The 27,391-nt window shown below is 36.1% G+C and overlaps 1 protein-coding gene and 1 non-coding gene across 2 annotated transcripts; both read left to right on the forward strand.

Annotated features, from left to right (window-relative positions):
• Positions 1–5,457: 5,457 nt before the first annotated feature.
• Positions 5,458–5,566, forward strand: LOC130983373 (small nucleolar RNA R71). Its single transcript, XR_009087368.1, has one exon. It is a non-coding gene; the product is annotated as a small nucleolar RNA R71 (small nucleolar RNA).
• An 18,801-nt stretch (positions 5,567–24,367) lies between these two features.
• Positions 24,368–24,967, forward strand: LOC130980882 (uncharacterized). The gene has a single exon (XM_057904528.1). It carries the CDS (start codon positions 24,368–24,370, stop codon positions 24,965–24,967), a length of 600 nt encoding a protein of 199 aa, XP_057760511.1.
• The last annotated feature ends 2,424 nt before the right edge of the window (positions 24,968–27,391 follow it).

Below are 27,391 nucleotides of genomic sequence, written 5' to 3' on the forward strand. Positions count from 1 at the left end.
GTTGAAGAACAAGTGATATCTTGGACAAAGAACAAGCGGAATTGAATAGAAGAACAATAGTAATTGCATTAATACTCGAGGTACAGCAGAGCTCCACACCTTAATCTATGGTGTGTAGAAACTCCACCGTTGAAAATACATAAGAAAAAGGTCTAGGCATGGCCGAATGGCCAGCCTCCCAATGATCTAAGATAGCATAAAATGAAGATAGCTACCCCGATATATCAATACAATAGTAAAAGGTCCTACTTATAGAAAACTAGTAGCCTATGGTGTACAGAGATGAGTAAATGACATAAAAATCCACTTCCGGGCCCACTTGGTGTGTGCTTGGGCTGAGCAATGAAGCAATTTCGTGTAGAGACACTTCTTGGAGTTAAACGCCAGCTTTTATGCCAGTTTGGGCGTTTAACTCCCATATAGGTGCCAGTTCCGGCGTTTAACGCTGGAATTTCTGAGGGTGACTTTGAACGCCGGTTTGGGCCATCAAATCTTGGGCAAAGTATGGACTATCATATATTGCTGGAAAGCCCAGGATGTCTACTTTCCAACGCCGTTGAGAGCGCGCCAATTGGGCTTCTGTAGCTCCAGAAAATCCACTTCGAGTGCAGGTTGGTCAGAATCCAACAGCATCTGCAGTCCTTTTCAGTCTCTGAATCAGATTTTTGCTCAGGTCCCTCAATTTCAGCCAGAAAATCCCTAAAATCACAGAAAAACACACAAAATCATAGTAAAGTCCAGAAAAGTGAATTTTAAATAAAAACTAATAAAAATATACTAAAAACTAACTAGAACATACTAAAAACATACTAAAAACAATGCCAAAAAGCGTACAAATTATCCGCTCATCACAACACCAAACTTAAATTGTTTCTTGTCCCCAAGCAACTAAAAATCAAATAAGATAAAAAGAAGAGAATATGCAATAAATTCCAAAAACATCTATGAAGATCAGTATTAATTAGATGAGCGGGGCTTTTAGCTTTTTGCCTCTGAACAGTTTTGGCATCTCACTCTATCCTTTGAAACTCAGAATGATTGGCTTCTTTAGGAACTCAGAATCCAGATAGTGTTATTGATTCTCCTAGTTAAGTATGATGATTCTTGAACACAGCTACTTTATGAGTCTTGGCCGTGGCCCAAAGCACTCTGTCTTCCAGTATTACCACCGGATACATACATGCCACAGACACATAATTGGGTGAACCTTTTCAGATTGTGACTCAGCTTTGCTAGAGTCCCCAATTAGAGGTGTCCAGGGTTCTTAAGCACACTCTTTTTGCCTTGGATCACAACTTTATTTCTTTCTTTTTCTTTCTTTTTCTCTTTCTTTTTCGTTTTTTTTTTTCGCCTCTTTTTTTTGTATTCACTGCTTTTTCTTGCTTCAAGAATCATTTTTATGATTTTTCAGATCCTCAGTAACATGTCTCCTTTTTCATCATTCTTTCAAGAGCCAACATTCATGAACCACAAATTCAAAAGACATATGCACTGTTTAAGCATACATTAAGAAGACAAAAGTAATGCCACCACATCAAAATAATTAAACTGCTATAAAATTCAAAATTCATGCAATTCTTTTCTTTTTCAATTAAGAACATCTTTTCATTTAAGAAAGGTGATGGATTCATAGGATATTCATAACTTTAAGGCATAGACACTAAGACACTAATGATCACAAGACACAAACATGGACAAACATAAGCATTAATTTTCGAAAAATAAGAAAATAAAGAACAAGGAGATTAAAGAACGGGTCCACCTCAGTGATGGCGGCTTGTTCTTCTTCTTGAAGATCCTATGGAGTGCTTGAGCTCCTCAATATCTCTTCCTTGTCTTTGTTGCTCCTCTCTCATGATTCTTTGATCTTCTCTAATTTCATGGAGAATGATGGAGTGTTCTTGATGCTCCACCCTTAGTTGTCCCATGTTGGAACTCAATTCTCCTAGGGAGGTGTTTAGTTGCTCCCAATAGTTTTGTGGAGGAAAGTGCATCCCTTGAGGCATCTCAGGGATCTCATGATGAGAGGGGTCTCTTGTGTGCTCCATCCTTTTCTTAGTGATGGGCTTATCCTCATCAATGGGGATGTCTCCCTCTATGTCAACTCCAACAGAATAACAGAGGTGACAAATGAGATGAGGAAAGGCTAATCTTGCTAAGGTAGAGGACTTGTCCGCCACCTTATAGAGTTCTTGGGCTATAACCTCATGAACTTCCACTTCTTCTCCAATCATGATGCTATGAATCATGATGGCCCGGTCTAGAGTAACTTCGGACCGGTTGCTAGTGGGAATAACTGAGCGTTGGATAAACTCCAACCATCCTCTAGCCACGGGTTTGAGGTCATGCCTTCTCAATTGAACCGGCTTCCCTCTTGAATCTCTCTTCCATTGGGCGCCCTCTTCACATATAACTGTGAGGACTTGGTCCAACCTTTGATCAAAGTTGACCCTTCTAGTGTAAGGATGTTCATCTCCTTGCATCATGGGCAAATTGAATGCCAACCTTACACTTTCCGGACTAAAATCCAAGTATTTCCCCCGAACCATAGTAAGATAATTCTTTGGGTCCGGGTTCACACTTTGATCATGGTTCTTGGTGATCCATGCATTGGCATAGAACTCTTGAACCATTAAGATTCCAACTTGTTGAATGGGGTTGGTAAGAACTTCCCAACCTCTTCTTCGGATCTCATGTCGGATCTCCGGATATTCACCCTTTTTGAGTGAAAAAGGGACCTCGGGGATCACCTTCTTCAAGGCCACAACTTCATAGAAGTGGTCTTGATGCACCCTTGAGATGAATCTTTCCATCTCCCATGACTCGGAGGTGGAAGCTTTTGCCTTCCCTTTCCTCTTTCTAGAGGTTTCTCCGGCCTTGGATGCCATAAATGGTTATGGAAAAACGAAAAAGCAACGCTTTTACCACACCAAACTTAAAAGGTTTGCTCGTCCTCGAGCAAAAGAAGAAAGAAGAGAGTAGAAGAAGAAGAAATGAGGAAGAAGTGAATGGCTTTTGTGTTCGGCCAAAGAGGGGGAGAAGTGGTGTTTAGGTTGTGTGAAAATGAAGGGGTGAAGAAGGGTATATATAGGGGAGGGGGAAGGGTAAGGTTCGGTCAAGTGAGGGTGGGTTTGGGTGGGAAAGTGGTTTGAATTTGAATGGTGAGGTAGGTGGGGTTTTTATGAAGGATGGATGTGAGTGGTGAAGAGGAAGATGGAATTTGATAGGTGAAGGGTTTTTGGGGAAGAGGTGTTGAGGTGATTGGTGAATGAGTGAAGAAGATAGAGAGTGGTGGGGTTGGTGGGGATCCTGTGGGGTCCACAGATCCTGTGGTGTCAAGGAAAAGTCATCCCTGCACCAAATGGCATGCAAAATCACGTTTTGAGCCAATTCTGGCATTAAACGCCGGGCTGGTGCCCATTTCTGGCGCTTAACGCCAGGTTCTTGCCCTTTTCTGGCGTTTAACGCCAGTCTGGTGCCCCTTTCTGGCGTTAAACGCCCAGAATGGTGCCAGACTGGGCGTTAAACGCCCACCTGCTGGCCTTACTGGCGTTTAAACGCCAGTAAGCTCTTCCTCCAGGGTGTGCTGTTTTTCTTCCTGTTTTTCATTCTGTTTTTGCTCTTTCAATTGATTTTGTGACTTCTCATGATCATCAACCTACAAAAAACATAAAATAACAAAAGAAAATAGATAAAATATAGCATTGGGTTGCCTCCCAACAAGCGCTTCTTTAATGTCAGTAGCTTGACAGAGGGCTCTCATGGAGCCTCACATTTTCTCAGAGCAATGTTGGAACCTCCCAACACCAAACTTAGAGTTTGAATGTGGGGGTTCAACACCAAACTTAAAGTTTGGTTGTGGCCTTCCAACACCAAACTTAGAGTTTGACTGTGGGGGCTCTGTTTGACTCTGATTTGAGAGAAGCTCTTCATGCTTCCTCTCCATGGTGACAGAGGGATATCCTTGAGCCTTAAACACAAAGAATTCTTCATTCACTTGAATGATCAGTTCGCCTCTATCAACATCAATCACAGCCTTTGCTGTGGCTAGGAAGGGTCTGCCAAGGATGATGGTTTCATCCATGCACTTCCCAGTCTCTAGGACTATGAAATCAGCAGGGATGTAATGGTTTTCAATCTTCACCAAAACATCCTCTACAAGTCCATGAGCTTGTTTTCTTGAGTTGTCTGCCATCTCTAATGAGATTCTTGCAGCTTGCACCTCAAAGATCCCTAGCTTCTCCATTACAGAGAGAGGCATGAGGTTTACACTTGACCCTAAGTCACACAGAGCCTTCTTGAAGGTCATGGTGCCTATGGTACAAGGTATTGAAAACTTCCCAGGATCTTGTCTCTTTTGAGGTAATTTCTGCCTAGACAAGTCATCCAGTTCTTTGGTGAGCAAAGGGGGTTCATTCTCCCAAGTCTCATTTCCAAATAACTTGTCATTTAGCTTCATGATTGCTCCAAGGTATTTAGCAACTTGCTCTTCAGTGACATACTCATCCTCTTCAGAGGAAGAATACTCATCAGAGCTCATGAAAGGCAGAAGTAAATCCAATGGAATCTCTATGGTCTCATTTTGAGCCTCAGATTCCCATGGTTCCTCATTGGGGAACTCAATGGAGGTCAGTGCACGCCCACTGAGGTCTTCCTCAGTGGCGTTCACTTCCTCTCCTTCCTCTCCAAATTCGGCCATGTTGATGGCCTTGCACTCTCCTTTTGGATTTTCTTCTGTATTGCTTGGGAGAGTACTAGGAGGGAGTTCAGTAACTTTCTTGCTCAGCTGTCCCACTTGTGCTTCCAAATTCCTTATGGAGGACCTTGTTTTAGTCATGAAACTTTGAGTGGTTTTGATTAGATCAGAGACCATGGTTGCTAAGTCAGAGGGGTTCTACTTAGAATTCTCTGTCTGTTGCTGAGAAGATGATGGAAAAGGCTTGCCATTGCTAAACCTATTTCTTCCACCATTATTGTTGTTGAAACCTTGTTGAGGTCTCTGTTGATCCTTCTATGAGAAATTTGGGTGATTTCTCCATGAAGAATTATAGGTGTTTCCGTAGGGTTCTCCTAGGTAATTCACCTCTTCCATTGAAGGGTTCTCAAGATCATATGCTTCTTCTTCAGATGAAGCATCCTTAGTACTGCTTGGTGCATTTTGCATTCCAGACAGACTTTGAGAAATCAAATTGACTTGTTGAGTCAATATCTTGTTCTGAGCCAGAATGGCATTCAGAGTATCAATCTCAAGAACTCCTTTCTTCTGATTTGCCCCATTGTTCACAGGATTCCTTTCAGAAGTGTACATGAATTGGTTATTTGCAACCATTTCAATTAGTTCTTGAGCTTCTGTAGGCATCTTCTTCAGATGAAGAGATCCTCCAGTAGAGCTATCCAAAGACATTTTGGACAGTTCAGAGAGACCATCATAGAAAATACATATGATGCTCCATTCAGAAATCATGTCAGAAGGACATTTTCTGATCAATTGTTTGTATCTTTCCCAAGCTTCATAGAGGGATTCTCCATCCTTCTGTCTGAAGGTTTGGACTTCCACTCTAAGCTTACTCAATTTTTGAGGTGGAAAGAACTTTGCCAAGAAGGCATTGACTAGCTTTTCCCATGAGTCCAGGCTTTCTTTGGGTTGTGAATCCAACCATGTCCTAGCTCTGTTTCTTACAGTAAAAGGGAATAGCATAAGTCTGTAGACCTCAGGGTCAACCCCATTAGTCTTGACAGTGTCACAGATTTGCAAGAATTCAGCTAAAAACTGATGGGGATCTTCCAATGGAAGTCCATGAAACTTGCAATTCTGTTGCATTAGAGAAACTAATTGAGGCTTAAGCTCAAAGTTGTTTGCTCCAATGGCAGGGATAGAGATGCTTCTCCCATAGAAGTCGGGAGTAGGTGCAGTAAAGTCACCCAGCACCTTCCTTGCATTGTTTGCATTGTTGTTGTTTTCGGCTGCCATGTCTTCTTCTTTGAAGATTTCTGTTAGGTCCTCTACAGAGAGTTGTGCCTTAGCTTCTCTTAGCTTTCGCTTCAAGGTCCTTTCAGGTTCAGGGTCAGCTTCAACAAGAATGCCTTTGTCTCTGCTCCTGCTCATATGAAAGAGAAGAGAACAAGAAAATATGGAATCCTCTATGTCACAGTATAGAGATTCCTTGAGGTGTCAGAAGAACAGAAAAATGAAAGAAAGAGGTAGAAGGATTCGAACTTAATCAGATAGAGTTCAAATTGTGCATTGAGAAGGAGTGGTACTCCATAAATAGAAGGATGTGAAAAGAGGGGAAGAGAATTTTCGAAAATTAATTAAGAAGTTTTTAAAATCAATTTGAAAAATTGATTGATAATTTTCGAAAACTCAAAGTGGAAAAAGAATCAAGTGAGTTTTGAAAAAGATTTTGAAATTAGAAGTCAAAAAGATTTGATTGAAAACTATTTTGAAAAAGATGAGGTTAAGAAGATATGATTGGTTTTAAAAAACATGTGATTGAGAAGATATGATTTGAAAACAATTTTTAAAAAGATTTGATTTTAAAAATTAATAACTTGGCTATCAAGAAAAGATATGATTCAAACATTAAACCTTTCTCAACAGAAAAGGCAACATACTTGAAATGTTGAATCAAATCATTAATTGATAGCAAGTATCTTTGAAAAAGGAAAGAAATTGATTTTGAAAACATTTGATTGAAAAGATATGATTTGAAAAAGATTTGATTTTGAAAAACTTTGAAAACTTGGAAAAAAATTGATTTGAAAACAAAATCCTCCCCCTTGTGCCATCCTGGCGTTAAACGCCCAGAATGGTGCACATTCTGGCGTTTAACGCCCAATGCACTACCTTTTTGGGCGTTAAACGCCCAACCAGGCACCCTGGCTGGCGTTTAAACGCCAGTCTGTCCTTCTTCACTGGGCGTTTTGAACGCCCAGCTTTTTCTGTGTAATTCCTCTGCTGCATGTTCTGAATCTTCAGTTCCCTGTACTATTGACTTGAAAATAGAACCAAGATCAAATAAACAATACATGCAAGACACCAAACTTAAAATTAGACACTAGACTCAAACAAGAAACATAAAATCTTTTTGGTTTTTTATGATTTTGAAGTTTTTTTGTGTTTTTCGAAAATTATATGGAAATAGAAAATAAAAGTTTTAGAATTCTTAATTTGGATTCCATGAATCATTGCAATGCTAGTCTAAGACTCCGGTCCAGGAATTAGACATGGCTTCACAGCCAGCCAAGCTTTCAAAGAAAGCTTCGGTCCAAAACACTAGACATGGCCAATGGCCAGCCAAGCCTTAGCAGATCATTGCTCCAATAGCAAGATTGATAGAGATCAACAAGCTCTTGTGATGATCAGTTGAAACCTCGGTCCAATAAGATTAGACATGGCTTCTCAGCCAGCTAGATTTCAACAGATTATCTTGAAACACTAGAATTCATTCTTAAGAACTCTGAAAAAAAAAATACCTAATCTAAGCAACAAGATGAACCGTCAATTGTCCATACACAAAACAATCCCCGGCAACGGCGCCAAAAACATGGTGTGCGAAATTGTGATCACTACTTTTCACAACTCAAATAATCCTTAGTAATGGCCCCAAAAACTTGGTGCTCAATACCATGGCATAAACACAACTTTGCACAACTAACCAGCAAGTGCACTGGGTCGTCCAAGTAATAAACCTTACGCGAGTAAGGGTCGATCCCACGGAGATTGTTGGTGTGAAGCAAGCTATGGTCACCTTGTAAATCTTAGTCAGGCAGACTCAAATGGGTATAGTGGTATACGAATAAAGCATAAAGATAAGGATAGAGGTACTTATGTAATTCATTGGTAGGAACTTCAGATAAGCGTATGAAGATGCCTTCCCTTCCGTCTCTCTGCTTTCCTACTGTCTTCATCCAATCCTTCTTACTCCTTTCCATGGCAAGCTTATGCAAGGGTTTCACCGTTGTCAGTGGCTACCTCCCATCCTCTCAGTGGAAATGTTCAACGCACCCTGTCACGGCACGGCTATCCATCTGTCAGTTCTCGATCAGGCCGGAATAGAATCCAGTGATTCTTTTGCGTCTGTCACTAACGCCCCGCCTTCAGGAGTTTGAAGCACGTCACAGTCATTCAATCATTGAATCCTACTCAGAGTACCACAGACAAGGTTAGACCTTCCAGATTCTCTTGAATGCCGCCATCAGTTCTTGCCTATACCACGAAGACTCTGATCTCACAGAATGGCTGGCTCGTTTGTCAGGCGAGCACTCGGTTGTCAGGCGATCAACCATGCATCGTGTATCAGAAATCCAAGAGATATTCACCCAATCTAAGGTAGAACGGAGGTGGTTGTTAGTCACACGTTCATAGGTGAGAATGATGATGAGTGTCACGATCATCACATTCATCCAGTTGAAGAACAAGTGATATCTTGGACAAAGAACAAGCGGAATTGAATAGAAGAACAATAGTAATTGCATTAATACTCGAGGTACAGCAGAGCTCCACACCTTAATCTATGGTGTGTAGAAACTCCACCGTTGAAAATACATAAGAAAAAGGTCTAGGCATGGCCGAATGGCCAGCCTCCCAATGATCTAAGATAGCATAAAATGAAGATAGCTACCCCGATATATCAATACAATAGTAAAAGGTCCTACTTATAGAAAACTAGTAGCCTATGGTGTACAGAGATGAGTAAATGACATAAAAATCCACTTCCGGGTCCACTTGGTGTGTGCTTGGGCTGAGAAATGAAGCAATTTCGTGTAGAGACTCTTCTTGGAGTTAAACGCCAGCTTTTATGCCAGTTTGGGCGTTTAACTCCCATTTAGGTGCCAGTTCCGGCGTTTAACGCTGGAATTTCTGAGGGTGACTTTGAACGCCGGTTTGGGCCATCAAATCTTGGGCAAAGTATGGACTATCATATATTTCTGGAAAGCCCAGGATGTCTACTTTCCAACGCCGTTGAGAGCGCGCCAATTGGGCTTCTGTAGCTCCAGAAAATCCACTTCGAGTGCAGGGAGGTCAGAATCCAACAGCATCTGCAGTCCTTTTCAGTCTCTGAATCAGATTTTTGCTCAGGTCCCTCAATTTCAGCCAGAAAATACCTGAAATCACAGAAAAACACACAAACTCATAGTAAAGTCCAGAAAAGTGAATTTTAACTAAAAACTAATAAAAATATACTAAAAACTAACTAGATCATACTAAAAACATACTAAAAACAATGCCAAAAAGCGTACAAATTATCCGCTCATCAGGGTCCCACTTGGTGAGTGTTTAGGCTGCGCTTGAATGAGATCCATGTGCTAGGAGGCCTCTAGGGCGTTGAATGCTGGCTAGGGGGTCCTTCTTGGGCATGAGACGCTGGTCTCTTCTCCTTTGGGCGCTGGACGCCAGAATAGGGCAGGAGGCTGGTGTTGAACGCCAGTTTTGGGCCTTTGATTCTGAAGCAAAGTATGAACTATTATATATTTTTGAAAATTCCTGGATGTTAGATTTTCATAGCCATTGAAAACGCTCCGTTTGGCTTTCTGTAGCTCAAGAAAAGCTCTTTCTAGTGCAAGGAGGTTAGATCTGGACAACATCTGCAGCACTTTCTTTGCCTCTGAATCAGACTTTTGCTCCATCTCCTCAATTTCAGCCAGAAAATACTTGAAATTGAACAAAACACACAAACTCAAAGTAGAATCAAAAAATGTGAATTTTACACTAAAACCTATGAAAACTTAATAAAACTTAAACAAAACATACTAAAAACTATATGAAAATGATGGCAAAAAGCGTATAAAATATCCGCTCATCAGCCACCTCAACCCTGCAGCCCCGTTGCATGTATAGGCATTGCGTGTGGAAGCTCGGTGCCATCACAGGAGCTTGACGTCGTCTCCTCTATTCCAGAGCGCTCTCTTTGTATTCACCGTGCCTCCGTCACTGTCACCGTAACCATCACTGTCAAGAACTTCTTCATGCTTCCCTCACCGCCGACATCTCTGTTCGTTCTGTCTTCATCCGTTAGCTGGAACCTTCCCTCGCTGCTGACATCTCTGTTCGTTCTGTTCGTGCTTCAGGTAGGTCTTCTCCTTTTCTCTATTTTGTAGTATTTATTTATTTGTGTATTCTAGCCTGAGTTTTGCGATGTTCATTCTTGTGATTACTGATTCTGAAATTTCTAAGTTGTTCATGATTTTTAGTTCTGAATATCTTATCTTATGTGACTAGGAAATAGGAATCATTTATTTTGGTTAATTACTTAATTTTGTTCATGATTTTTGTTTGCTGGATTTTGAATTTTGTTTGCTGTGACTTGGAATCATTTTGTAGTATTTATTTGTCTATTCTAGCCTGAGTTTTGCATTGTTCATTCTTGTGATTACTGGTTTTAAAATTTCTGATTTGTTCATGATTTTTTGTTTTGAATATCTTATATTCTGTGACTACGAATCATTTAATTTGGTTAATTACTTAATTTTGTTCTTGATTTTTGTTAGCTGGATTTTGAATTTTGTTTGCTGTGACTTAGAATCATTTTGTTTGTTGAGTTAATTTTGTTTGGTTGAGTTAATTTTGTTCATCATTCTGTCAAATTTGTTTGCTGAATTAATTTTGTTGATGATTTTTTTATTGTATGTTAAAGATGGAACTATCACAAAGTGATCAACCGCCATAAGACAATACTCTCAATGCTGTCCAAAAATCCCAAACAGGTTCTTCTAGAGGAAAACCTAGGAAATTCTGATCCAGCTTGGTAATATTTTACTGTGATAAGAAAAATTTGATGAGTTGTGTCTTTTGATTAGTTGAAAACTTGTTTGTTAATGTTTCTTGTTTGTTAATATTTTTTTTGAAAGTAGAACATTATGTGTTTGTCACTATGTGTGTTTTGGTTATTTTTAGCTACAAACTTTAATGTTTGAAGTTGTTTGTAAAATTCTAATATTAAATTATGGATAATTTATTACTTCACGACCAATGTAATGTAAATTAACCTTTTAATAGGATAAATTTTGGAAAGAATGTGCCAACTATTTGCATAATCTAGTCTAACAAACTTGATGGATACTACTTAAAAATAGGAGAAAAACTACAATCTAAATATATATTACAAGCAAAAGCATATTCCAAGTAAGAATAAGAATGTCGCTTAGGTCTTTAAGACACAAAGAAGCTAGTCAACCAAAAGAGAGACATGAAAGTAAATACAATTGGATGGATTGTATTAAAATCTTGAGTTCTTTAAGGGTGTTGTTGTATTTTATGTGTATGGGAGGTAAGTATAGTACAAGTTGAATTCTTCATCAATGTTTTGTATCCCCACCAATAGACTTAGCTGAACAAACACACTGTTTCTACCTTTGTACAACACCTTGCTTCATCAAACAAGCAAAGAATACAAAATTGTATGTCTTATCTTACCTACACTTTTAAGTGATAAAGATAAGTTAGGTGAATTATAAAATTTTTCTTTTTAATGTTGTGTTCAAACCTCATATAAAAACGGTGAAAAAATAAAGTGCATGGTACACATGTTCCCCTAGCATTACCATTATTTGTTCCACTTTATGAAAACACAGAAGCTGTGGCCTCTAATATAAGCAATATGCACTGTTATATTTGACAGTCTATCACAGTCAATTCAAATTCAGACTTCATATTAATTAGTAAGAAAAATAAACTTAATTAAAGCTTTGAAAACTGTTATCAATTAATGTGTAAAGTATAATAGTAGTAATTTCAAGTTGATGGGCATATATAATTTGATTATAGAAAATTATATGGTACAGATCTAAATCTGTACAGATTTACAGATTTAATGATCTAAACCACACATCCTAAAGCTACACTTTTCACTCAAAACCGTAACGCTTCACAAAGAAAAGCGTCACCTAATGAAAAAAAGTAAATTAGAAGATTTAAGAGAAGAAATAATTAAGTTATCAAAATTAATAGATTAAAAATTAATGATTTTAACTAATGTTAATTGTAATGACACTGAATTCTTAAAATCAATACAAAATGATTTTTCTCAAAATCTTTATTTTACTATAAGTTTTATTGAAGGACTTCAAAAACCTGAAAAAATTTATTTGTCACACGGAATTTCTAAAAAATGTTACCATGGAAATGATTCTCCACATCTTTATCATACCTTCAACCCACAATTAAATTCTATAGTAGATATTCTCGAAGAAATATTAGTATGTATAAAATTTCAAAGGGATAAGGAAAAAGAGAATCCCAAAGAAGAAAAACTTCAAAATATAATCAACATAACAGATCTAAAAGTAAAACCACCATTAAAATTATGAATATTGAAGAAAAATTAGGAGAAGTTACAATGCTTTTTAAACAATTAAAAATGGCTCAAGAAAATAATATTATGGAACATGGTTTTCGAATAGAAGAAGAGTTAGTTAATTTTGAAAATATAGAAAATGAAGAACACATTCTAGATTATTCAAGTGACGAAGAACCAGCAATTCCAATACAAGTAAAAAATGAAGCTGGAACATCTAAGGATAATCAATCTCAATTTAAATGGGAAACATGTTTTGATAATTATGCTTTTAAAAATGGGTTTATAAATAAAGATTCAAAATATACAAAAATACCATCAAAATACGTTCCTAAAATCCAGGAAATGGAAGGAGAAAGAATGCTCGATTTAGACTGCAAAAAGAACGAAAAAGAAATTTTCGAAAACTGGTTAAATTCCTTCTTATTAGAAGCCTTTACTAATCCAAAACTTAGTGAATTGTCTGGAAGAGACATTTGGAATTACATAGGGTTTCATACTAAAGGAACTATAAGAGATTATATGACATCAATAGAAAACCAAATAATAGAAGAATTAGAAACAAAAACAACAGCTTATGATAAGATATTATATATAATGATGATTCTATATAAAGAATTTTTTGAAAAAAATATTATAGATCATAGACAAGAAGTCTATAATAAAGAATATCAAGAAGCAAAAAACCATTTAGCTAATATTCAGATATATGATTTATGTAATGTGGAATCTTATATATGTGAATATAGAATACATTATTACAAATTAAAAGAAGAAGATAAAAATCATTATCTTAGTATGTACATAACAAAACTTCCATATCCTGCTAATGAATTTATAATGGGAAGATTTATATGAGAAATAAATAGAGGAACAATTGAAAATAATTTTGGTGGAGCAACCTCTGTAATAAGAGAGGAAATAAAAGAACGTTGTATGCAAGAAGCAACTCAAAAAAGATTTGCAAATATAATCAGAATTTGCTGTCAGGATAATGAAGAAATACCTCAAAAATATGGTCTTAATAAAAATTTTCAAAGAAAAAGAAAATATCAATTTAGAAAAAGAAAATACTATCCAAACTGGAGAAAAAAGAGATATTTTAGAAAAGAAAATAACAATAAAAACAAAAGACAAAGAAATAACTATTGCCCGAATAAAAAAGAAAATTGTAAATGTTGGTATTGCCAAGAAGAAGGACACTACGCAAATGAATGCGCAAAAAAGAAGGATAAAAAGGATATTACTAAACAAATAGAAATTGCTAAGTCTTGTTTCATGGAACCATTAGAAGAATCTGATGATAACTTAGACTATATTTTTGAATATGTCTCGGAAACAGACTCAGAGACTAAGTAATAATGCTACATTTATTACTATAAAAATAACAGAAAAGTTTATAAATGCTTTCATAGATTCTGGGGCAACACAATGCTTTGCTAGTTCAAATATAAAACTTGATTGGAAAAAATTAAAGAAACCATTAAGAGTTAGAATAGCTGACAAATCAATACATAAAATTGACCAAAAAGCAGAGATGGTTGAAATTTTTATTCAAAATTATAGGTTCATTGTTCCATCTATATATATGTTAGATTCTGGAATGGATTTTATCATAGGAAATAACTTTTTAAAGCTATATCATCCATTCATTCAAGAATTAACATATATAGTTTTAAAAGCCCCACACGATTCTTCAATAAATCAAAAATCAAAACGTATAAAAATACCAACTACTACTATAGATAAGATCTTAAAATTTAAAATATTTTCTATATTAGAAACATGTTATTTAAATTTATACTTTCAGATAAATATTCCAAAAAATAATCTTGAAATAAAGATAGAAGAACTTTTGGATGAAATTTGTGCTGAAAATCCTTTAGATATTAAAAATACAAATAACGAATTAGTAAGCATTAAATTAAAAGATCCCACAAAAGAGATAAATGTTCCAAATAAAATTCCTTATTCCGCAAGAGATAGAGAAGGGTTATCATTAGAATGTAAAGATCTTTTGGAAAAAGGAATTATAAGATTAAGTAAAAGTCCTCATGCGGCTCCAGCTTTTTACGTTGAAAACAATAATGAAATTAAAAGGGGAAAATGAAGAATGGTAATAAACTATAAGAAAATGAATGAAGCAACTATTGGTGATGCTCATAAACTTCCAAGAAAAGATTCTATTTTAGAAAAAATCAAGGGAGCAACTTGGTTTTCATCTCTTGATGCAAAATCAGGATATTGGCAACTTCGTTTAGACGAAGAAACAAAGAAATTAACTGCTTTTACTTGCCCAACAAAAGAATCAACAAGTGTGTTGCTTTATGAATGGAATGTATTACCATTCGGATTAAAGCAAGCCCCAGGTATTTATCAAAGATTTATGGAAGAAAATCTAAAAGAATTAAATGAATTTGTTTTAGTATACATTGATGATATATTAATTTTTACAAAACAGGATAAAGAAGATCATCTTCAAAAATTATTAATAGTTTTAGAAAGATGTAAACAGAAAGGATTAGTTCTTAGCAAAAAGAAAGCAAGAATAGCAAAACAAGAAATAGAGTTTCTTGGATTAATTCTATCTACTCAAGGTAAGCTAAAACTTCAACCAAATGTTCTAGAAAAGGTAAATTTATTTCCTAATAAAATAGAAGATAGAAAACAATTACAAAGATTTTTAGGGTGTATAAATTATATTTCCGATCAAGGATTTTTAAAGAATATAACAGAATACACTAAAAGCTTATTTCCAAAAATAAGTACTAAAAAAGAATGGAAATGGGATGAAAAAGATAGTATGCAAATTAAAAGAATTAAAGAACTTTGTGAAAAACTTCCAGAACTTTATATTCCAGAAGAAAATGACTACTTAATAGTAGAAACAGATGCTTCAGACATAACCTGGTCAGGATGTCTAAAAGCTAAGAAAGCTATAAAAAGTTTGGAACAAGAAAAAGAATCACTAGATTCTAAATATTCCCCAAAGGAATTACTTTGCAGGTATATTTCAGGGACTTTTACTCCAACAGAACAGAGATATACCACTCATGAAAAGGAAACTCTAGCAACAATTAAATCTCTTAAGAAATGGAAAATTGATTTACTACCCAGAGATTTTACATTAAGGACAGATTCAAGTTACCTAACAGGTTTCATACGATATAATTTAAAAGTTGATTATAATCATGGACGATTGGTAAGATGGCAATTATTTTTGTTACAATATCCAATAAAAATTGAATATATTAAGGGTGACAAAAATGTTATTGCAGATACATTAACAAGAGAATGGAGTTCGTCTACAACGCATTAGATCAAGAAATCCAGAAATACAAACAAGAACTCGAAAAATGCAAGCATTGTCAGCAAATAAGGACACAGATCCAATCCCTCAAGAAGGCCATCGAAGCAATGAAATCAACACAACAACCAAAACCATCAGAGTTCAGCCAGCTAAGCGTGGTGGACAAATCAGGTGAAGAAAAAATTCCAGAAAATAAAACAATTGCTGAAATTATCAAAAAATCCACCCAAGATAAAAAATATTATGTAATTTATAATGGCCCCATGAAAGGAGTATATGATGCCTGGGAAAAAGCAGCACCATTTACACATCAATCAAGGATAATTCATAAAGGAGGGTTTTTAACAGTGGAAGAAGCAAAGGAATCTTTCAGGGAATATGAAGCTCTTCATCCAGAGCAAACCCTAGAAAGAGCAGATAAAGCTCCAATTCAAACCTAGAGAACAGGAATAATAAGAAACATTCCTACAAGGGCTGAAATCAAGGAAAAGAAAAGGGTCTATAGATTAAATCTCAGAGAAACCCTTAACATAGTCCTGAATTGGACTGAAGAAAAAAGGGCAATCTTGGGATATTATCCTATTGCCAAGGAACAGCTAACAAAGCTGGTTATATTTCCAGATGCTTCCCCATCTGACACCTATCAGTTTTTCCAGTATGGATTAATTGATACAATTTTAATTTTTAATGATTTGAAAATTATTAGTGAGTTTCCTGCAAGATTCATTGATGCAGTAAAGAGATTTAAAAATATGATTGACAACGTAAATCCAAGGGATATATCCCTAAAATTTACGAATAGTCAACCTATTTTTAATGAAGAAGAAGAATGCTTGGTTCCAGCACATCAAGTAATCTTCATGTCCGTCTTCCCAGGAAATTTTCAACCAATTGATCAAGTTCAAGATTTAACAATCTACAGTCATGAAGGAAGACTAGCCAGCACACTAGCAAGGGTCTTCGAAAGAACTCAAAAGATAACAAGGGAATCTCACACAAGAATCAATTATAAAAGCAGAAATACTTTGCTTGTGTCCAGTAAAAGGAATGAAATTGAAGAAAGAGAGATGAGACTCTTAGTGGAATTTGAATCAGCATTCTACAACTTATCTGGACTCTTATAAAAGCTCCTCGAAAGGATAAAGAGGAATCTCTGCTATTTGATAAAAGACAGAGAAGACCACAAGTGCCAGCTATGTGTCTCAGAGTTATCTGAAGAAAGCAATAATGAAACAGAATCAACCCACATGATAAAGGAAGAGGACAATGCATCTGAAGGTCACATAATGAAAGAGGAGGACAGCACATCTGAAGCATCTCTCAACATTATTGCATAGTGACGTAAGCGCTTAGGTCATAGAGCACCAACAATGTAGCTGGTGCAAGATAATAAACAATGACGTAAGCAATGACGTCATAAGAAGGGTAAGGATGGGAATTGTCCATCAGACCCAACCATTATAAATAGGTTGCTTAGGCAATTGTAGAAGGCATCAGACAATAGAAAGCAGGAGGCTAAGAGTACTCATATGCTAGGAGAGCAAGGAGGAAGTTGCCAAGGCGATTCTATAGTCTGAAGAAGAATTCCCTTAGGAAAAACCAATTCTAAACTCCCCTCTGGAGTTAGTATCTACAATCTCCCCTCTGGAGATAAAAACATCTTATGTAAATATTCTAAATAAAGGAAGTTTTTCTCCAGAAAGGTACGCCTTTATCCTAATCTCATAGTTATGAATTATTTAGAAAGTTTAGAATTAACGGAAGAATCTGATTATTATAGATTATCTGCCTTACTAGATAATGAAAAACAGGCTGTTCTAAAAACAGAATTAAATCTCAAATCAAATGAAAATTTTAATAAACAAAATCTTTTAAAAGAAGTTTTTAATAGAAAAAATATAATATACTATGGAAAAATTCAACTTGAAGCCCCTATAAAGATAAAATCCGCCAATGGAGAACTTGAAATAGCTTTGATAAATGATGAAGAATTGAGTAAACAGATTGAGAAAATTAAGGATCAACAAAAAAGATCTAAAATTGGATGGATTCATATTAGTACTATACAAGTCTTAATCAAATCTACATATATGAAAGGAATTAATTCACCAATAAGCTTAGCAATTTGTGACAAAAGAATTACTGATGACCCAATAGATCAAATAATTGGAATTGTTCATGGAAACTTGGCAAATGTAAATGTTAAATTCAATGCCCATCTTGGATATGCTATACCTTTATCAACTGAAAATCTTGGAAGATCTATAAGTTTGGCTTATAAATTTCACAGAAAGAATCTAATGGAACAAGACGATGAACCATTTTCAATTACATATGCAATAAATTGTGCTTTAACAAATAGCCATCATAGTATAATATTTAAAAATAGAGAAAGAATTTATGTCGATGAATTATTTCAGAAAATTGTAAAGACAGAAATACCAAAATATAAAGCTATTGAAAACCCAGTTCTTTTACTAAAAGAACCATCAGGAAAATTAGTTTCATCAAATTTTCAAATAAGAGAATCCAAAATTAATAGCCCGTTAAGTTTATCTAAGTTAAAGATCAAAGAAGAAAATTCTGAAATAAAAGAATTAACAAGAAAGGTCGAAAAATTAAATGAAACCCTAAACACTAAGTTATGACAATAAATAAAGAAAAAATATATGTAACCTATCAAGACAAGAAACAAGAGCTCTTTGAAAGAGAAAATCGGTTGAATTATTTACAGTTTTCTGAAATAAATCAAAGAGCATTTAAAGCTCTAAAAATAATCTATGACAAATTGAAAGGAGAAGTTGAAGAGTTAGAAAAATTAATAGAATCTCTAGAAAATAGTGATGAATCGATGATAGAATTTGCAGAAATTCTAAGATAAATAATGAAGTATACAAAGATTGAAAGACCAGAAAACAAAATAAAAAGAAAAAAGGCGAAAAAATTAAAAAGTAAAATAAAGGAGTATAAAAGGGAATTAAATAATCTTCAGTTCGAAATTAATGACCTTATAATAAAAAGGATAGAAATAAGAATAAATATAAACAAGTTGGAGCTAAACTTAAAAAGTTTATAAATGCCTGGAAAACCATATTATGACTTAAAAGAATTAAAGCTGTTGAAAGAAAAAATGGAGAATGAAGTTGAAAAATTAAAAAGATATTTAGAAACAACAGAAAGTGTAGAAATAAAAGAGGTTTTTGAGGATTTGAAAAATTATATTAAAGAAAAAGACAAACAGATAAAAGATTTTATATACAATAATTCATGCAAAAAAGAATATTATAAACTAAAACAAGATTGAAAAACTATAAAAATGAAATCAGAATTAGTAGAAATGGTCAATACTTTTTATGAAATTGTAAACTATAAAGTACCACCAACCAAATCTATACAAATTATAAACTTATTCGAAGCAAAATATGAAGAGTTAATAGAAATTTTGAAAATAGAAATTTTGAAAAAGAAATTACATCTAAAAATTGGTATCAGAGCCAAGTTAACGATTAAGGGTAACACTTTCTCTTTAAGCAACACTTTTAGTGACACGCTTTTAAATCAATAAAAGACAAAAATCTGTAAATCTGTACAAAAGTACATCTGTACAGTAGATGGACACTTTGATTATTTGTGACAATGTTGAGCCATTAGATGACGTGTATAAAGTGGCAGGTCCAAGCAACAGCAAGAACCTGATGTTGAAATTATTTGTTAGAATAAAAATAAATTTTTTTATTTCTTATATAGAATAAGATAATATATAAGATAGGTTGGTGGTAACAATAGACAAAATTAAAGGGTGAGAAAAAGCCACTGGAAGAACTGTTTTCCTTTGAAAAGACAGTGAATTAAGATTAGTGGCATTATATAATTAGTAATTATTTCATAAATCAGTAGTATCCCTCTCCGAAGATTCATGCTCGTTAGTGTCTGCACATTGTTATTTTCTCATTCTAAAAATCTTATTGAAGTTCAACATGTTTCCTAATTAGACTTTAGTTATGTGCAGAAATCTGCCATGCCGGAACTCAATTTAGTGGCAAATTTCGGTCACAGCAAACTGAAAATGCCACTGCTATCAATACGCGGGTAAAATATGGTGGCAAAATTTCGTTCTTCTGTTAGTGTAATGTGATAAGCATGGAGTAGATTATTATAAGGTAGTTTTATGTGAATTATTGGTGATGGTTCTAGTCTACATATTTGTGAAATGTTAATTATGTGGTGATGTGTTAGTATTTTTATAAATTGTATGTGTGTGCTGATTTTTGGGAGATGGAACCGTTGGATAGCAATTTTTTTGGAACACACTCCGATGAGGAGTTTCCAAGAAGAGATGATTTAGAGTTTTTAGACGGTGATTCGGAGGTTGATGAAGGTAGACCTCAAGATAAGACATCACGCAACTTGAGTTTACAGATGCAGATGCTGTTTATCGATTATACAAGACTTATACAATGATGCACGATTTCGCTGTGAGGTTGGATGAAGTCAGACGTGATAGCTATGGTTGTGTAATTATGCGCCAAGTTGTTTGTAATCGGCGGTGATAAACTCCAATTTTAGGATTCATCTTGTGTAGAATTTAGTGGGTTTTATCAATATTTTTCACATTTATTCACATAAATTACATGTTTTTGTGTTTCCTTCCCAATTAGGCTTCATGGTTTAAACACATGCTTCTTAAAGCTTAAAAATGCTAAATTTTAATCCTCTTTCATTACCATTCGATGCCGTGATGTGTTTGTTAAGTGGATTCAGGATCTATAGGGCAGAAATGATTTAGAAGTTGGAAAGGAAGCATGCAAAAGAGGAAGGAACATGAAGAATTGAGCTTTGGAGAAGTTGGTGCCCACGTGCACGCATGACTGACACGTACGCATGGCATGGTGCAGCATCGACCGACGTGCACGCTTGCCTGATGTGTACGCGTGGCTTGAGGAGTTCACTTGACGCGCACGCGTGGCCGACGCGCACGCATGACACCCAACACGTGACTCATTAATGAAAAACGTGGCTGACAATTTCTGAAGGACTCTGATGACAAGTCATCTTATGCTAGTTTTACAAGTATTTTTCATTAGTTTCATTTGATTTTATGCACTTTCTTGCACAATAAGTAAGTGATTGGAGTGGATTTTTATGATTATTTTAAATCAATCAAACATCATTTATTTTACACAAAATTATAGGTTTAATGCTAGAATTAATTGATTTTATAAATGATGCAAAGATCTAGTGATTTTGGTGAGACTTTCATTGGTTGTTTGGTTCCTTGTAGGTGAAGAAATGATGAAAAAAGGAAAGAACCAGGAAAGCGTTGCATTACAAAGCGTGGCGATCACTAAAGCAACACAAGGGAGCGCTCAACCAAGGGAGCGCTAGAAGGGAGCGCTCAACTAAGGGAGCTCTCAACCAAGGCGCACAACAAGAGCAGCGTTCAAACAAGTGAACGCGACGTTCACAATGTAAACGTTTTCGGGCATAGTTGGCCCAAGGAGAAGGTGCGCACTAATCACCCAAAAGAAGCAACGCTCACTAGGGAAGGCAACGTAGCGCTCAACAAGGCACGCAACAAAGGGAGCAACGTTCACTAAAGTGAACGCCATGTTCACTTTTGTGAGCTTTTTCGTGCTCTTGCCCAAGGAAACCAAGGAAGGGTAGCGCTAAAAAATTATAGCGCAACACCCACACCAAGGTTCGAAGAGGGAGCGCACATCCAAAGAGCATAACGTTCAATTAAGGAAGCGCAGCGCTCACAAAAGGGAACACCAAGTCAACCAAAGCGCGCACCAAGCAATCATCAAGGAGCCACGTTCAAAGAGTGAACGTAACGTTCACTACAACAACGCTAGGCTAGAAGGATTGACACGGACGAGGCAGACAAGGAGTGAACGCCAAGTTCACTAACCAAACGGAGCGCTCCACTGTAGAATGCCTCCAACCCAATTTCAATCAATTGCCATCTTGGATCCACTTCTTCACAAATTTGAAAAGCCCACTCCATATTTTGAAGACCAAAATAGAAAGTGTATAAATAGGATTTAGTTTGATTTGAGAAGGAACCTTTAGCTCATTTTTTTAGTTTTTCTCTTTTAAATTTTCCTTTTCAAAATTCTAGAATTGAGATCGCATCTGAGCTTGTTTTCTATTTTCATTTTCTTTCTTCTGCAATTTCTACTTTCTGATTCTGGGTTTTTGAACTCTGATTGAAGAATTCTTTGAAGTTCTTCATCTTGGAGTTCCATTTCTTTTCTGTTTTCTGAATTTAAGAATTCAAGATCGGATCTTGATTGCTTCTCTTTGATTTTACTTCTTCTACAATTTCTAAATTCTGTCTTAGTTCTTCTGCAATTCTCTTCATCTCATAGTTCTCTGATTTACTTCAATTTACATTTTCTAGTTCAATTCTAAATCCAGTACCCAGATCCCTTTAAGTCTTCAAGCAATTTACATTTCCCACCAATTTAGATTCAGCAATTTTAGTTTCTTGCACTTTAAGTTCCAGTCATTTACTTTTTTTGCAATTTAAGTTTCAGTTTATTTACTTTCTTGCACTCTAAGTTTCATGCAATTTACCCTTTCTGCACTTTAATATTCTGTCAATTTCCCCTCTCCCTTTCATTTACATGCAATTTAGCTTCTGTTAATCAAAATTCACTCAAATCATCAAATATTTGCTTAACTAAATTCATCACCTAACTAAAATTGCTCAATCCATCAATCCCTGTGGGATCGACCTCACTCTTGTGAGTAATTACTACTTGATGCGACCCGGTACACTTGCTGGTGAGTTTGTGTGGAATCGTTTTTCCCTCATCAAGTTTTTGGCGCCGTTGCCGGGGATTGATAAAGATTGACAATGATTAAGTAGGGTGATAATCTAGATTAAGCACTTTTTCTTTTATTTTTCTTTCATTTTTGCTAAGCACACTAACTATTTAAGTTTTTGTTTCACTAACTTTAGCATCACTCTAGCAATAGAGTATTCTGCTTGTGTTGTTGGATTTTGTGTATGTCAGAAGCAAGGAGAGAGGTCTCCACCTTTGGTGACCAAGATGAGAGAACTCTCAGAAGACTAAGAAGAGAAACAAGAGGGAAAGGAGTTGTTGGAGAAGCAGACTCAGAAGAAGAGAATCAAGAGATGGAAGGGAATGCCTCTAACCCACCAGATGAAGTGGCCAACAATAACCCACCTCAGAGGAGAGTTCTAGCCTCCTACACCTTCCCTAATGCAAGACATTGTGGGAGTAGCATACTCAATCCAAATGTTCATGCAAATAATTTTGAATTGAAGTCTCAACTCATCACTTTGGTGCAAAACAACTGCTCTTATGGAGGAGGTCCCTTGGAAGATCCAAACCAATATCTAGCCATCTTCTTAAGGATACGTGACACAATGAAAACAAATGGTGTACACCCAGACATCTATAAGTTGCTGATGTTTCCATTTTCCTTGAGAGATAAGGCTACTCAATAGCTAGAAGCATTTCCCAAAGAAAGCATAAACCATTGGGAGGATCTAGTGAGCAAATTCTTGGCTAAATTCTACCCACCTCAAAGGATCATAAGATTGACGACAGAGGTGCAAACCTTCACCCAAATGGAAGGAGAATCACTTTATGAGGCTTGGGAGAGATACAAAGCCTTGATTAGGAAGTGTCCACCTGAGATGTTCAATGAATGGGACAAACTTTAGAATTTTTATGAAGGATTGACTCTCAAAGCTCAAGAAGCTTTAGATTACTCTGCTGGAGGATCAGTGCAACTAATGAAGATAGCAGAAGAAGCTCAAAACCTCATAGATACTGTGGGAAACAACCAATACTTCTATGCTCATCAAAGGCAATGCCAACCAGCTCAAAGGAAGGGTGTATTGGAGCTTGAAGGTGTGGACACCATTTTGGCTCAAAACAAGGTGATGCATCAATAAATCCAGCAACAAATGGAGATGATGGCCAAGAGGATTGATGGTCTTCAAGTTGCAGCAGTGAACATTACAAACCAACCATTGGTTGGATGGGGATAGAATGAAGAAATACATGAAGAGCAGCAGCAAGAGCAAGTCAACTACATGCACAATCAAGGTGCTGGCCAAAATGAATTCCATGGAGACACCTACAACTCATCTTGGAGGAACCACCCAAATTTGAGGTGGGGAAACAACCAAAACCAACAATCTTGGTAAAGAAACTCAAACCAAAATAATTCTAGAAACACAAACCATCAAAACCACCAAAACACTAACCAAAACCAATATAGAAAACCACAAAATAACCAACCTCCATCTAACTACTATCCACCCAATAACCCATCCACTAACCAAAATAACTTTCATCCACCCTCAACATCCCAAAATCAACCACAACCACCTCAAGACTCCCAAAGAATCTCCAACTTGGATATAATGATGGAGAAGATGATAAAACATCAAGAGCTAGCCAACAAGAACCATGAAGCTTCACTAAGGAATCTAGAGAGGCAAATTGGTCAATTGTCCAAGCAAACAGTGGCTAAAAGAGCACCTAATGTATTACCAAGTGACACCATTCCAAATCCTAAAGAAGAATGCAAAGCAATCTAATTAGTGAATGACAAAGAAACCAACAAGAAGCCAACTAAGAATGATGAGGACATTAGCAAGGAAGAGATGACAGCAAACAAGCAAGACCAAGAGGAGCCCAAGGAGAAAGAGGAAGAGCTCAAAGCTTTAAAGAATGGAAAGTAAATCATAGAGGAACAATCACCAGAACAGAGGAAAATGGTGAAGCCATACATCCCTCCTCTGCCATATCCTCAAAGATTTCACAAGGAGAGCAAGGATCAACAGTTCCCAAAGTTCTTAGAAGTGTTTAAGAAGCTGGAGATTAATATTCCACTTGCTGAAGCATTGGAGCAGATGCCTCTATATGCAAAGTTCTTAAAAGAACTCATAAACAAGAAGAGAAGCTGGCATGAGAAGGAAACCATCCTCTTGACACAAGAATGCAGTGCATTGATTCAAGAAGGCCTCCCACCAAAGCTCAAAGACCCTGGGAGTTTCTTCTTGCCTTGTACCATTGGTCACATATCCATTGATAAAGCACTCTGTGATTTGGGATCTAGTATCAACCTGATGCCTTTATCTATGATGAGAAGGCTATTTATAGAAGAAGTAAAGCCTACACAGATGTCATTGGAGCTAGTGGATAGATCAGTGGTAATTTCCAAGAGTGTGGTTGAAAATCTCTTGGTCAAAATAGGGAAATTCATATTTCCAGCAGATTTTGTAATCCTGGACTTAGGAGAAGTGGGGAATGACTCTATTATATTGGGAAGACCTTTTCTAGCCACAACAATGGCCATCATTGATGTGGAATAAGGAGAAATGACCTTGAGGGTAAATAATGAGAAGATCACCTTAAACATTTTCCAGGAAGTACAGCATACTGTTAAAGAGAAAAGCTGCATGAGGATTAAAGAAGAAGACTTACAGTGGCAAGAAAAACCCAATGAAGCATTTATCAACTCACCTCCAAAGAAAAAGACAAACAATGAAGAAGAGCAAAAGGGGAAGGAAAATGCAAGGAATGAGAAGAAAAGGCAAGATGAGAGTGAAGGGTTAATTACTAGAAAGACAGATCATGACATACAACCCACTGTCAAGACAGAAGAGCCACCAAAGAAAGGAAAGAAGAGTAAGAAAAGGATTCTAAAAGGGTGGAGAAACAAAAAGATACCAACTGAAGGGTTCTCAATAGGGGACAGAGTAAGATTGATCTACTAGCAGTTGGAGACAGATCCACAAACGGATGATTACTACACCGTCAATAAGATACTCTCACTTGAGCATATGGAGATTGAGCATCAACGAACAGGAAGAAGGCTCACAGTGAGAGGGGACAAACTGAGGCACCATAATCATCAGCCACCCTAACCAAGGACCAATGTTAAGCTAGTGACAATAAAAGAGCGCTTCATGGGAGGCAGCCCATGATTTAATATTTTTCTTTTGTTTTAATTTCAATAATTAATGGTACTTCTACATAAATCTGAGTTCTGATGAGTAGATTTGATAACTGCACACATTTCTTTGAAGCATATGTTTGAATCCTAAGTTTGGTGTGCCTAAAGGCACTTTTTAAAATAACTTTTCAAGCATGATTGATCATAGAACCATTCTGGGATGTATACTTGTCATTCTGTTTAAGTATATAGCCAAACATTAAGTTTGGTGTCTATATATGCTGTGAATTTTAAGAAAATAACTTTTACTCAAAGGCTCAAATTCATGAATGGATAAACCATACATTGCATCATTTTATAAATTTAAGGTAGTAAGATAGAAAATAAAATGTTTCTTGCAATGAATATACCAATTATGACGGATAATCATTGAGTTTTATATGGATCGCTTAGCAGGGAGCAAGTTTGGTGTTCACCAAATGTTTTGTTCAATGTCTAAGGAGCATAGTTGGTTGTTCATAAATAGGGAATGAATAAAATTTTGTTTTTCTTTATTACTCTTCAATTGATAACCACCACCGTATTGAATTGAAAGTTTAAGCTCACTATTTGTTTGGTTTACATGAATAGGAATGGTGAAATTGAAGAAAAGGACAAAAGGCATGCATGTACCGTTATCACAAGATCGAAAAGGGAGTCACATGCGCCTAGGGAAGTGTGTGATAAACCCCGTTTTTAGGGTTTATCTTGTTCTGAATTTATAGTATTTTGATAACCTTTCCTCACATTTATCAATGAATTAGCATAGTTTTGTGATTGTCTCCTTATTTGTGCTTAGATGTATAAACATGCTTTTTAGGCCCTTAACTTGATGATTTTTATCTCCCTTTAATTCCACTAGATGCCTTGATGTGTTTGTTAGTGATTTTAGATTGAAAAGGGTAGGAATGGATCAAAGGAGTGAAGAGAAAAGCATGCAAAGTGGAGAAATCATGAAAAGCCAAAGATTTGGAAAACGCCAAGGACGCACGCACGCACTATGCGCCAACGGGCGGATTGCGAATTGCCTCATAGACGCGCACGCGCACTGTGTGCGTCCGCGCCAAAGGACGAACGTGATTTTTAAATAGAAAATGTGCCCACCAATTTCTGAGAAGCTGTGGGGCCAAGTTGCAACCAATTTCGGCGCCAAAGTGCTTTAAAGGACCAAGGATTGAAGAGGGAAGGCATCATTCTACCATTCTAGCATCTTTAGTTCATTCATACACATTAGGATTAGTTTTAGATAGAGAAGCTCTCACTTCTCTCTAGATTTAATTCATGATTTGACTTACTAGTCCTTTATCAATTCTTACTCCTTTACTCTCCCTCTACTCTCCCTCTCTCTAGTTTTGTACTTTAATCCTTGTAATTCTTTACTTTGTTGTGGATCTACTTTTGTTTCTCTTATTTTCTTTTAATGCAATTTGAGGTAATTCATGATAATTGTGATTTTCTTGATTGTTGTTGTTGATTCTTTGCATTTGATTGCTGTTAGAATTCATTCTTGTTGTGATTTACTATGCTTTTCTTTTGTACCTTCCAAGTGTTTGATGAAATGCTTGGAAGGATGTTAGAGTATAATTCTATGTTCTTGGCTTGGGAAGGTAACTTAGGACTTCTTGAGTTACTAATGTTCAAGTGATTGATAGTTGATAGCCATTGACTGTAGCCTTCATTAATTCAATTAGTGGAAAGCTAGGATTTATGGACTTGGATTGATATAACTCACTTGACTTTCTTTGCTACTTGTTAGAGGATGATTTAGTGGGATTGTTCCTTACAACTATCATAATTGTGG

Source organism: Arachis stenosperma, chromosome 5 (genome assembly GCF_014773155.1).
Source record: "Arachis stenosperma cultivar V10309 chromosome 5, arast.V10309.gnm1.PFL2, whole genome shotgun sequence".
In the NCBI taxonomy this organism is placed as follows: Eukaryota; Viridiplantae; Streptophyta; class Magnoliopsida; order Fabales; family Fabaceae; genus Arachis; species Arachis stenosperma.

Excerpts from the sequence above, each read along its gene's own strand:
- LOC130980882 (XM_057904528.1), top strand. The coding sequence starts at position 24,368 with ATGGTGAAGCCATACATCCCTCCTCTGCCATATCCTCAAAGATTTCAC.